The sequence below is a fragment of the Gallinula chloropus genome, assembly GCF_964237585.1.
Source record: "Gallinula chloropus genome assembly, chromosome: 11".
Lineage (NCBI taxonomy): Eukaryota > Metazoa > Chordata > Aves > Gruiformes > Rallidae > Gallinula > Gallinula chloropus.
In genome coordinates this window covers 7056992-7070912 of record NC_140096.1, presented here as the reverse complement: position 1 = coordinate 7070912, position 13921 = coordinate 7056992, and the positions used below count along the sequence as shown (strand labels likewise).

The following is a 13921-nucleotide window of genomic DNA, read 5'->3' as shown; positions in this document are numbered from 1 at the left end:
CTTCATGGCCCATTGCCTGGACCCTAATGCATCAGGCTCTTTAGGAGGATGTGGGGGGTGAGCTCTTCTAAAGCCTTGAAGAAATCCAAGTTGCCAGTGTCCCTGCTCACCGCACTTTAACTGGGCAGGTTACTTTGTCATAGAAGGTGACAGCGTTTGTCAAGCGTAATACTTGCCCTTGCTGGCTCCACGCTGGCTTCTCCCAACCATGTGCTTCATTTACTTGTGGTGGCCCCAAGGAGGAGGTCAGGGGCTGAGGTACCACTGATGGGGCTGTAATTTTAATGGCTCCTCCTTTAAGCCTTGGTCTTGGCAGGTGTGTGTGGGGAGGGGGTGGGAGTGGTGGGGTGGGGGGTGTGGGTGTGACTGAGGTGTCCAAGGGTCTGGTTATACGAGGGGGTAGCTCATTTGTGTAGCTGTACAGATCCATTAATGTAACACGCCTGGATAGTGACAGAGACCTGGAAGGTGTCTGCGAGTTCTTTCCTATGTTTGAAAAATATATATGTACACATGTGCACCTATAGATCTATGGCTGGGTAGAGATGGTTTGTAAGGGATTCTATATACATGTGTAGAATATCGAGCGTTAAGTATTTGTATGAAGGGCTGTGGGTCTGTGTATCTGTGTTCTATGCACATACCTAAATCTAGCTGTGTATGAAATGGAGACTTTCACAGTTACAGAAGGGTCTCTTTCTCCTGCTCCAATATATGCAGGTATGTGTATATTCAAAATACTTTTATACATTAAAATACTTTTATTTTTAATATATATGTCATTTGTGTATTTTATATATTTATATATGGCTAGAGCAAATGTATGAAGGGCTGTGACCATGAACACACACGTGTGGGTGTGTTTGAAGGATCTTTAGTATAATTTATAGGGGATATAGTATACTATGTAATAATAGTGTGTAACATTTATAGGAGGGGTGTGTGTGGGTGTGGGGGGTGGTGTGGTGTGGGGGTGTGGGGTGTCTCAACATGCTGAGCTGAGACCCACACAGTAGACACATAGCCATGGGCAGAGATGTGGGTCTCCCCACCCACCCCACCCCCACCCCCCCAGTATGTACACCCAGGCACAGGTAAAGACCCTTCTATAGCTACACAACACTCTCACTCTTGCTGCCTGCTTATGTGTGTGCCCACACTCATGTGCATCAACCCCCCCCCCCCCGCCCCGCCCCCCGTCTCTCCCTGGCTACATACAGACTAGAGCACACGTACATCTGTAGCACTAGTGCACACTGACTGGTGTGGGGGGTGTGTAAATACATTTGCTGACATGTCCCATAAGGCACACTCTCCATATTGTATATATACACTGTATAACTGCATTTTATATATATATATAATGGTATGTACTTCTATAAATGCCTCTATATACATGTAATACATATAAATACTTCTGGGAGAGAGCATTATATAGTTACATAATGGTCTCTGCCTGTGTGTATATAGTCTACAAATAAATATATATGCACAGAGTGAGCATAGAACTATAAAGCCACAGTCTGTCTGTACACTATACTGTATATTTATATGTAGGTAGGTGCCTATATTAATACGTGTATGTATAGCTATATAGAGCTCTATATATGCATAAAGAAAAAACTGTTTTATACATATTTATAAAATGATGGTATATACAATGTATAATACATATAGCTAGAAAGAGTGCACTGTAGAGTTCTGAGGCTCTCACTGTATTTGCAGGTGTACATATAAAATGCATATATGAATAGCTCATGGGGGAGAGCATTAAGGGTCTCACCTATACGTTTATATAACCGTCTTTATAAAATTGCACCTCTGCTACAGTATAGCCAGAGCACGAGCCTGGTCAGCGCTGTAAACGCCTTGTTCTATGTGTGTGTGTGATAGATGTATAGGGCTGGAGTTGAGCTATACAGTCACATAAGGCCTGTCCTTGCTGTAAAGATACAGACAGATTTAGAGTTAAAATACACGTACACTGTGTGTGTGCCAGGCTCACACGGTCATTGCACAAGGGAGTCTCTGCGGCCCCCCTCTGTAACCATATGATGCTCTTTCCCTCACCCTGTACTTCTGTTGTTGGTGTTACAGTGGTATTAACGTTATACACACACGGCACAACTTCCAGTACGCAGTGACACCGCTCTCTTGCCAGTCAGAGTAAAGAAATAGAGGATTTTTTTTTTTACACCAATGGGTTTAGGTGTGTTTATGCATTTTTATACAGTTACAATATATGTGATCTGCTGTGGTAGCTGTAGCGAGGCTGGCTGTGTACACCTGCACAGAGGCTGCTATTACAAAGAGAAGGGTCGCTCTCTACACACTGAAAAATGCACATATACAATCTGTTAGTTACAGACCTGCTTGGGGGTACTGGTACATATATACACCTATAGGTGACTGGCACAAAGCCAGCTCTGGAGACTGCGGCTTAGACAGCTGCCTAAGGAGCTGCACCACCTTTCCCCGCTCTGCTCAGGTCAGCTCCTTTCATGACATCACAGATGTGATAGTGACATAGGACAAAGCTACAAGCACACCTACAGCTGAAGGCTTTCTGACTGTCAGACCACCAAGGCTGGTGTAACTTCCGCCAGCCCTGAGCCTATTCCACCCAGCAGCACCAGCCGCCCCCCGGGAACAGCCGCACTCCCACACGCCCTCGGTATTTATAACTTTTATTTGCAATACTTTAGGTCCAAGTTTCAAACTGCAATATTTTTACACTCAAGACACAGTCATGCACAATCCATATTTCAATTTTCTATTGCTTCAACCACAATTTAAAATAACTTAATATTGGAAACAAAACCCAAAAAAATCTTAAAAAAAAGGATGCTGAGGTCAGTAAGATGGATCCATGCCATCAGCACATTTACAAAGTAAATAACTTAGTTCTCTTTAAAAAGATCAGTTACCTCTTAATCCAAAGTTACAGAAGATTTTTCACTACACATTTGTTTTTTGTTTTTGTCATTTTTCTTTTTTTCTGTTTTTCTTTTTTTTCTTTTAAACAGATAACACATCCTAAAAAAGGAATGTACAGCAAAATGAGATACATTTCCCATAAACAATGAAAATGTAGGCTCCTCCTCTGCTTTTGTCTGGATACCCTGAAGAAAAAAAAATAATAAAAAAAATAATCTAGCAGACACCAGTGTAGGTGTAAACTGGTGCCTCAGACTAAACTGGAGTTTAGCATCGGTTTCATCCTGATCCAGCCAAGAGTTGCAGAATTCTTTTGCAGATCTTCCTGGGACGTACCGCTGCACACACAGCATCTGCAGTGCAGACACAGCACCCGTGCGCCAGAGTAACGCCCAGGGTGGCCGCTGGACGTGGGCTCTGCCCAAGGAGGTGGTCTCTTCACTGGGGGCTACTGCGTGTGCAGTCCTTTGCTCCTAGTTCCCAGCTAGAGCAGCTCCCCTTCCACTTCCTTACCTACTAGGGCAGACACTGCAGCTTGTGAGAGTCATGCCTGAAGAGCCAAGAGGCTTTTCCTTCCCCGCTGCTGTGCTACAGACTGATTGAGCAGCTTTGCTTAACACTAATACACAGAGCGTGACACTAAAGCAACTTGTCTGTGTGCACCTTGAGCTCACAAGTCAGAAGCCTCAGCAGACGTGGACGTGGGAGACTGGCATGCTCCGTGTTTGCTGTGTTGGCTCACTTCTGACCTGGGCAGCTTTGCGTGATGGAGAATGAGAAAGGAGGGCAGCTCTGTTGCACCCACTCACCCGAGGGGACACCTCCGGCCCCTGGTACCCAGGGTCCTAATAAGCACCCGCTTAGGAAGCACCCTGAAGCCAACCACTAAATTCCTGCTGACTTCAGTGGGAGGAGCAGCAGCACCGGTACCTGAGCCCCAAGCCTACAGCTGTGCTGGACAACTGACACAGCCAGCCTGCAGCAGCAGCAGGCTCTGACTTCAAAATCTGTCACTGTTCCCTCATGTTTGCACCAGCTGCCTGTGGCAGCTGGGAGCCCCAGTGCTGCCAGGCCCTGGGCTTTGAGGCGGTTATGCACAAACCAGGGGTTGGTCACTCCTGCTCCAGCCCGAGCTCACAGAGTGACAAAGACTGTAGGTTCAGAGGGCAGAGGAATGAGGAGCTCCAGAGCGAGTTACAGTCTGTCTGGGTTAGCAGCCACCGAGCACAGGAAGAACAGACAGCACAGCAAGAGGCACAAAATCAGCCAAGTATCAAGGCTGGAAAGAGCAAGGCCTGGGAGAGGTAACAAACCAAACCAAATTTCTCTCTTGTCAAGCCCCTGAAAGGAGTGAAGGACAGAGGGGAGGTGACAACCAGTGCTCACGTTCACAGCTCATACACGTCCTCCCGCAGTGTTACAGAAGACATGTGATTAGCTGTATTTGCTTGTGTAGTCTCATTTAGCATTAGCAGCTTAACACCAGTAGTAGCTAAAGTCCTGTAGCCTCAGTCTGCAAGAGCTGACAGCAGGTTTTTGATAACATTTTTTTTATATAATTTTTTTTAATAAAATACCACTAACACAGACCTAGTTGGAAAAGACCTTTAAGAGCCCAACCTTTAACCCAGCACTGCCCAGCCCAACACTAAACCATGTCCCCAGGCACCACATCTACACATCTGAAGTCCTTCCAGGGATGGTGACTCCACCATTCGCCTGGGAAGCCAGGTCCAATGCTTGACAACCCTTTGTGTAAAGAAATGCTCCTTGCATCCAATCTAAACCTCCTCTGGCACAACTTCAGGCTGTTTCCTCTTGTCCTATTCCTTTTTACTTGTGAGAAGAGACCGACTCCCACCTGCCTCCAATCTCCTTTCAGGTAGCTGCAGAGAGTGATCAGGTCTCCCCTCAACCTCCTCCAGCCTAAACAATCCCAGGTCCTTCAGCTGCTCCTTGTCAGATTTGTGCTCCAGACCCCTCACCAGCTTCACTGCCCTTCTTGGCACATGCTCCAGCAACTCACTGTCTAGAGAAGTAGTGAGAGGCCCAAAACTGAACACAGTATGCAAGGTGCAGTTTATAGGGGACAATCAATCCCCGGTTCTACTGGCCCCACTATTTCTGATCCAAGCCAGGATGCTCTTGGCATTGGCCATTGAACACACTGATGGCTCAGAGCCAGCTGGCTGCTGACCCACCCACCCAAGCCCCTTTCCACCAGATGGAAGCAGAATGAAGAAAGACTGAGGAGACAATTCCAGAGAATTAAGTAACGTCAGAAGACCAGCCCAGTGAAAACCAGTATGAAACTGAGAGACCACTGACCAGAATTCAGGCCAGTGACCAAACCTGAGGACAGGTGATGGATGATACAGGGGAAGCTGAGACTGATGTGTGGTCTGCTGAGAAAGTGTCTGGCCAAAGCCACTGTGCTCCCAGGTTATTCACACAATGAGCAATTTCCATTGTATCAACTTTAATTATGATACTGCTCCCAGTTTCCTCAGCCAGGGTCTAGCTGAACACAAGTTCTTGCTTGGGAGAGTTGCTAAGAAGCGGGAAGAAAATTTGCAAGCTCTTACCCAAACAGCAGTCCAAAGGCACCCATGAAGAGCTGTAAGCATCCTCCTCCTCTTTCCTATAACAGCATTTCTTCTTCTGGGCTGGCTCTTCTCAAGCAAGGAGCACACAACTACCGGCAGGCTCAGGCCAGTGATGAGTTCTATGCATGACATGCCAGGGATTACAGCAATCAGCCACACTGTATCTAAGGAGAGGACTGTCAGCAAGTTCCTGCAAGCTTCAGCCAGAAGACATTACCCTGTCAGCTCGAGGGCAGGCACAAGCAAAGAGAAGTTTTAAAGATCCTTGAATTGCAAATCACACGCAAAGAAACCTTGGATGGTTTCTGGTGAAACATGAAGGTTGACCTTTGCTTCCAGGGAACCAGGGCTAAAATTAAAGACATTTACCCAGGTGGGGAGGAGGTGGGGGACTGAACACTTACAGGTCTTCTTCAGCTTTCCCCATGAGCTGTCACTGTCACATGAATGAAGGCGTGTGGACCACGAACTTGGTAAGGTTTAGCGAGGCAGATGACATCAGTGTGCGTGTGCTGGCTGCCAGGCAAAGCCACACTGGCTGCTGGCTGTAAGGTAGGGGAGTTTGCTCACTGGATTTGCTCAACTGGACTCAGAAATGCATCTGTTCACATGCTCAGTGTGAGGAACACTCAGTAGCCACACCAATGATTATGCACTAGAAATAACTGTGGTACAGACATCAGGGTACGGTGACACTTCCTATAGCTCAAGGAAGGAGCCGAGGGCTTACTTCCCTTCTTGTGGCTGGAGCGTGCTTCATTTTTGGTGGCAGGACAAGGGGCAGAGTGCCCACGAGACCTGCAGAGGCACAGCCACTGGCCTGAAAGAAACTCAGCACAAACAGCTCAGGAACACTCGAGTCCATGTGTGTGCGGTGCCAGTCGGCCAACCAGGAGCCAGAGCTGGAGAGCAGAGACACAGCTGGACACACGCGGTGGGAGCACAACCCCAGCCTGAGTTTGTGATTGCTGCAAGATCCACCCCGTGCAGGCTCCCAGGAGCACATGAAGGGGCTGTGTAGAATTTTACATAGGTAGGGTTATTTTCTTCCCTTTCTTTAAATATACATAACCTTTCCTGTGCTTCTCAAGCTTCCCTGCCTTCACCGCTGTCCTGCTTCCATCCCAAAACATCTCACAACCACAGCGAGCTCCCAGGTCATGTTCACACACCATCACTGCAGGGATGGGAACCACAGTCAAGCTCTGGATGAGTTTTTTTTACCCCATAACAAAATTAAAAATGAAGACACCTAACCAATCACTTAAAGCCTGCAGTGAAAGTGCTTGAAACCTACTTACCTATGCATTTCACAACTGAAACAGCCTATTTCTAGTATGTCAAAATATATGCAACTACTTGGTTAATCTGAGGATGGCAGGCAGAACTCCTGAGCTGGTTGCTTTGAGAGCATCCATCTCGTTCCTTTCTGCCAGGTCAGTGCTGCTGCCAGCCCTAACGCACTATATGAGCCTGTAAGTAACGTACAAGACTTGCCCCCCTCAGAACTGGGTTTCTGGCTGGTTGGTTTTCAAGGTAACACATTTCAGAGTCGGGAAGATGCAAACGCAGCTGCCATCTTTCTGTCCCTGTGACCGGGAATTCAGCACTGGCCTCTGTCACAGGGATGTGAGGGGACAGCTCCCCTGCAGCTCCGGCTCAGCAGGGCAGTTACAGCCCAGGTTGGAAACAGCCACTGGCAGAGATGGTTTCTGCTGGATCCTGACTGCCTCTCAGGAGTTCTTTATAGAAGAAAAACCTCTCTACATTTGCTGATGCAAAGAAAAATAAATACAGTATTTAATGAAATAAAAAGTAAGGCCTCTTATTACAGCAGTTGTCTTTTAGAAAAGCCCGTGCCAGCAATATTCTGTACGCTGGGGCATACACAGATTTAAAAAGAACTAAAAATGCTACCATTTCATTCCCTTTTTCCCAGCTGTTACCTTCTGGGGAGTTGTGGTGGGACTTTTTTTTTTTAAAGTAGAGATGAAATACTTAAAGGTAAAGAAAACAAGCAGGAAAAGACCCAATCAAAGGGTTCAGTCTGTCAACACAGGTATTTGTATCAAATGCCCAGCAAACACACGCCGTAAGGAAGGGGCTTTCCTTTCAAAGGCCAGAGCTCTGCTCCTCTGTGGGTAGGAACATATAAAAGCCCACGCGCTGTCAGCCAGGCCGGTCCCCTTCCCCAACAGCCCATCTTTTGGCACATGGGGACAGCCTGAGCCTGTGCCTTTAAGCCTTCCTTCTTCAAGCACACCCAGCCTTGCTGGGCCCTGTCACTGCCTCCTCAGGGACTCTGCCAACCAGCCTCCTAGAATGGCCCCAGCTTGCCCTCTGGCACCCCAAGGTCGCAGTCCTGCTGAGCCCCCTCCTGACTCAATGCTCCATCATTTCATGATCGCTCCGCCCATGATGGCCTCCGACTATCACATCACCCAGAAGTCCTTCTCTCTGCTGGCTCCCTCACCAGCTGTGTCCAAGTTCTCCTCACAGCAGAGGCACTCCTGAACTGTGTCTCCCTGCTGTACTGCACTGCCAGTGGCTGTCGCCACCCTGTTCAGTTCCACTGCACAGCCCCATTCCTAGTGCGCCAGGGCACCCAGGAGGGTGGGGAAGTGACAGAGGAGACACGACTGCTGTGATGGGCAGTGACCTGTTGCCACTGCCCCTCATCCCTTCAGTCAAGTGTTCAGCCAGCCAGAGAGAACAGGGAATCCTCCATGTCCTGCACCCAGCCTGGCCGCCCATCCCAGGGAAGGCAGGATGCCATCCCAGTAGTCTGTCTGTCTCTGACCCCCCTTGATACTCCTCAACCTCCTCACCTCCTCCTGGAGCTCTGCCATGGGGTGGAAGAGCTCCTCCACCTGGGCACAGCTCCCTCAGGTGTGCTCCCTGCTGCTGTCCATAGCACCACGGAGTGTAACGCGCCTCTGCGTTATTTGGGCATCTCCAAACCAGACCTGTCGTGGTCCCCAGGAAATCAGGAGACATCACTTCATACTTAGCTGTGGTAACCCATCAAGCATGGTCTCTCTGATAGCTCAGCCAAGGACATAGGGTCAGACAACGTGAACAAGGGTAGGTTAGGTGCAGTATTAGTGACAGCTGCCACACAAAAACTAACTAACTAAGGAGCTGAAGCCAAACCAGCTAATGGCCTAACTGAGGAGCAGCCCAAGCATCCTTCATTCCTACTGGCAGAACAGAGGGTGGTTGGTACCTTACAGGCTACAGAACCCTTTCTGCAGGACCAAGCCAAACACGAAGACCTACAGCAGAAAGCTGCTTTACTTTGGGTTTTTCTGCTCACTGGGTAGGCGCTGCTCTAATTGCTGTTTGGAAGGTCTTTGATTAGCTGTACTACCAAAATACAGCAACAAATACTCCCTACAAATGTTTTGAGTAAAGCCACATTGCATCTTCCTCTCAGAAATTAACAAATAAACCAAGAGCTGCATACTCACACTGTTCTGCTCCCTTACTGATCAGTTGCCTAGTCAGGCACAACCCTCAGTCACACCCAGGATTCCCTCCCTCCCAGCACCTCAGAGCAGCATTCAGCAGTACCTGCTGTGCAGGGGACAGCAGAAAGCAGGCTGGCTCAAAGCCTCTAAATATTTCTGCGACCCACCCTGCATTTCACACATTTGCTCTTGCTCAGAGCAGAACTCCAGGTTCTAAGGGTCTTTCTTCCAGAGCTGTCTGCTGCACTGGCTCGTGCAGACCTGAACTGCAGAAACTGTGGCTCACTCAGCCTTGGTCTCTACAGTAGAATTCCTGTGCCCAAAGGACACTGCACGTGAGCCTGTGGAGCAGCCTGGCTCCCACCCCTCTGCCGGGAGCAGCACAGACACTACTAACCTTTCCCAGGAACTACAAGACAACCAGGAAGAGAAGGCACGCTCAGAAGTGACACCACCACTCACAGTTGTTTTGCCCTTCCCTACTCCTGCACAGGCTCAAGATGGCCAGTGCCACCAATTGTGCATTGCACAGCGCGGCTACGATTCCCCTGGGGAGCAGCCTGTCCCCAGTTTGGCTCAGGTACAGGATGGTGAGTCGGGTCCCAGGCAGAGACAAGCACCCGCTGCTGATCTGCTGCTGCCGGCCGCCCCAAGTGCCTTCTTCCAGCCCAGGTCTGTGGATGCTGAGGCTGCTCTGTGCTCTGCAAGGGATCTGCTGGGGCTCAGCACCAGGCAAGGCTGGGCCCGCTCTCACCTCATATTTCTCTTACAGCTTTGCATCAGACGAGCCCTTTCTGAGCACTCTGACTCATCTTCCTGCTTTTTCGTTTCAGTAAGACTCTCATCCAGGCTAACAGATTACAATTAATTATACAAATCAATTGTCAAGAACCAAAACACTATATATTCACAGTTGAAAGCCTGTATCTCAACAGGATGTTCTGTCTGCCCCACTCTCCATTTGTTTTTTGGTTGGAAATGCAATTTCAATTTCTTCTAATCTAGAAGTACCATGACTGGGCAAGTACCAGAGAGTGGGCTGTGTTCACAAGGCAGTGCAGTCTGGTGTTTATGAATGAAGGAGACCCTTCTCCAATTCAAACCATACAAAAAAACCCCAAACAAACCGTAAAAGGGACTTTCTGTCTTTAAGAAACCACCGACAATTTAAAAGTGAATGTACAGCCTATTCACAGGGTGAGAAGGAAGGGAATCTTCCAACTGAGTTTGCTTTACCTTGGAAATGGCTGAGGCAGCAAAGCATTTTCGGTCATTACCTCTCTGTCTTAAGCCCTGTTTCATCTTAAAAATAAATTAAGGAGCCAGAAAACAGGAAGAAGACAAATGATAATTTTTTTACTCCTCGAGGGACTGGGTTGTTCTCCCTCCTACCACCATGACTGTGACTGTTGGTTTGTTCATCCATCCATCCATCCTTCCATCCATCTGTCCTGCAGCACGAGAGTTGAGGTTTCTATAGAGTTTTTGTTCTCAGTCCTGCTCTGAGCTGGCATGGGAGAAGGCCAGCCTGAAGCGCTAGCGGCTGCTGTTCTTTATCGCTTCCTTTGCTGCAATGATCAGAGGAGTCAGGCTGGAGAGGGGCTTGGCTAATTTTAAAAACGGATGCTGCCCAAAGGAAAAGACAAGAATGAAAAGAAGAAATGAACCATTACTTTTCCAAACTCCATTACTGGCAGGCTCAAGCAGTGTTCTTCTGGTTACCAGGAACATGCAGAAGTGAGACTGAGGGGACCATCTGCACTTGCATCTCCATGGCTGTGCCCTGCTATCGCAGGCAAACACAGCCCATAATCCTGTTAGTCCATTTATCAAGGTGTCTTCAGCTTGCTGGGATTTTTGCCCTACCAGCACTCTGGGAATGCTGCTTCCTCTCCTAAGGCCTTTCCTAAGCCCTTCAGGAAACTCAAAATACTTTGGTTCCTGTTTTCTAAAGATTGGGGCTATTTTAGTTGACAAAAAAGAGAAGGGGCATAAGCTGTTCCTCAGGGAACTCTGATACCACTAGGAAAGGTTTCTCCCTGTAGTATTTAGGCCCACACATTGTCCTGAAAGGCACTGAGACACAGGTTTTCAGAGCTACAACCCAAGCAGGGGGACAAGTGGCAGGGTGCTGATAGACATAGCTCTGGTTGTAGTGAGAGCAGTGTCTGCTATCCCATCCTCTGCCTGTGCTGGCTGGCACATTTACAGCAGGGACAGCCAAGTGGCACATGCTGCACCCCTCTCTGCACCCCCCTTGCAGTAAACCTGTAGCAGTTCTCATCTACTTGACCGTGCCAGGCAGCAAGTGGAGCTGTGACAAGCACCACTCAACTTCGGTGTTTTGGTGGCAGAAACCTCTCAAAGCTGGGCTCAGTGGCAGAAACGTCTGAGTGGGGCAAGATGGACAAGCCAGGGCTCCTTGGACACTCACAGCAAGCCCACCACAGCCACATCTCTGTGTACGATGGTCACCAACACCATTTCAGGCCTCAGCACCCAGCATCATCCCACTTAAATTATCTTGCTACCATATAAAACCAAATATACCATCAAAATAGGGCCACAAGGATGATTCAAGGGGCTGGAGCACCTCTCCTATGAAGACAGGCCAAGAGAGAGCTTGGCTTCTTCAGCCTGAAGGAGAGAAGGCTCCAGAGAGACCTTACTGTGACCTTTCAATACTTACATGGGGCTTACAAAAAAGATGGGGACAAACTTTTTAGCAGAGGCTGCTGTGATTGGATGAGAGGTAATGGTTTTAAAGTAAGAGACCATAGATTCAGACTAGATGTGAGGAAGCATTTTTTTATGCTGAGGGTGGTGAACCACTGGCACGGGTTGCCCAGAGAGATGGCAGCTGGGCCATCCCTAGAAATATTCAAGGTCAGGTTGAGCAAGTGAAGATGTCCCTGCTCATGCCAGGGGGGTGGAACTAGATGACTTTTAACGGTCCAACCCAAACCATTCTACTTATTTTTCATTTGAAAAGCGCCAAGACCGGAGACTAACACGAGGCATTCAAGTCGATGCCTTTGAGTTTAGCTGATGAGAAATCCATTACCCCATTCAGCTCTTCCCCTTCCCATCACACCTCCTGTTACCTGCAGCAGTTCCTTGGCAGACCCTCGCCTGTCCACATCCATCTCCAGGCAGCAGTTCAGGAAGTCACGGAACACAGCAGACAGTCGCTCGGGGTTCTGCAGCTCCGGTGTCCCGTTGGTAGCGATCAGATACAGCGCCTGGGGAAACAGCCAACCTGGGGCTCCACTTGTTTCTGTCACACCCACACCCCATTTTTGCTAAGGTCCAGTCTCCAGCAGCAGTTTATTCCCTGGCAGAGGGTTAGAGGGGATTTTTCTATACCAGCAAACAAACCCAAAAAACTGAGGCAGCCACAGCTATTCCACCATCAGAATGATCTTGCCTTGACAGCTGATTTCATTGGCTGACCTAGTTAGTATGAACCACATCAGCAGAAGCACATTTTGCTGCTCTAAGTATTGACACTAGCTTTAGAGGCTATTTTAAAGAGGGAATTTGCTCCAACTATATTATTTCAAACGATTATTACATAAACACATCTCTGCAGTGCTCACAGGTCCCTAAAGTACAGCTTCCAGAAAACAACAGCAGTCCAATTTTTTCGCTCTCTTCTTGATAAAAATAGTAACTGGATGGAAAAAAACCTAAATCCATCAGCTTATTCCTTGAATAAAGAGACTGAAACATTTGGAACCTCATTTTCAACACAGACACATAAGTTGCATCCACAAATATAGTAGGAAGAAAACATGTAATTGGGCAGACAGGAGCCACCTGCAACCATGTCTTTCAGCAGGCTCCAAATTCCAGATCAGCTTCACTTACGTGGCAAAAGGAAACTTTAAATGGTCTGATCAGAAAAAACAAGTAATTCCATCCCTATGGCAACCCCGTGTTAATTTGCTGCTCAAGTAAATACAGAAACAATGCCTCCACCCCAGAAACTGCCAGGGAAGAAACAGGAGGTTCTGGCAGTTGGGTCATTGAAAGCTCAGGCTTGGTGAGATCGAGAAAGTGGCTTGGACTATGGAAGAAATATGTTCACTAAAATTTCAGCAAAAATGGACAAGAAGCAGATGATGTTGCCTTTAAACTATATTCCTCATGTTGCAGGCAGGCTTCCCAATGTTGCAGAAAAGGGGTTTTTATTGCTTGTTTTTTTGGTTGGGTTTTTTTTAGGAAAGATAACATTAAATCTATTAAACTTGTTTCATGTTTTCAGGGTCATCTTCAGAGACATGAAGAGCTGGAACAACTCAAAACCCAAAGCATAACGGCATCTAACCTAAGCTAAGCTGAAGTTTCTTAGGCAAAGCCACTTCCCTGCAACTTACCAACCTTCCTGATATTCCTCAGGCCGAGGAATTAAAACAAAATTGTGCAAAATATAGGGCAAGTGTCCCGCGTGGTTCACTTGGTCTAACATGCTGAGAAGCTACAGAGATGAGGTCACTTTGCTTTAGCAAGATGTTATTTAGAAACACAAGGCAAACATTTTCAGTTGTTCAAACTTAAACTTGCAGAATTTGTTTAAAATTGTAACAGAAACAGGAGCAGGAGTCTTCCCTAAAAATGTCTGCCATGATAACAACAGCTCTGCGCTGTGGGCATTTAAACAGACCGTGACCAAACTGACATCACTGTTACCCTCAAACACAGAGGAGGATTTCCAGGCCTAAAAAGCCAAATGAACTATCCTAGAGCAAAAACCAATACAAGGAAGTTTCTTTACTTTTCCCACAACACAGATGTCACAGAATCAAGTCTTATCCTGTCCATCAGCCGCTGATCTCCGCCACTGGACGCAGTTTAAATGTGCTACACAAGGGACAGCACTTCTGTGGTAAAGGAATCCAGCACCAG

The 13921-nt window shown here is 47.6% G+C and overlaps 1 protein-coding gene across 1 annotated transcript in view; it reads right to left on the bottom strand.

Moving 5' to 3' along the window:
* Positions 1-10349: 10349 nt before the first annotated feature.
* The window catches only part of PAK3 (p21 (RAC1) activated kinase 3), a gene marked incomplete at its 5' end in the record, with an annotated part of 35261 nt that continues 31689 nt past the window's right edge, over positions 10350-13921 (bottom strand). Inside the window, 2 exons of the mRNA XM_084269052.1 lie at positions 10350-10639; positions 12118-12255. Of these exons, the coding sequence (XP_084125178.1) occupies positions 10550-10639; positions 12118-12255 (228 nt within the window). The 3' untranslated portion in view covers positions 10350-10549. The remainder of the gene's footprint in view (positions 10640-12117; positions 12256-13921) is intronic.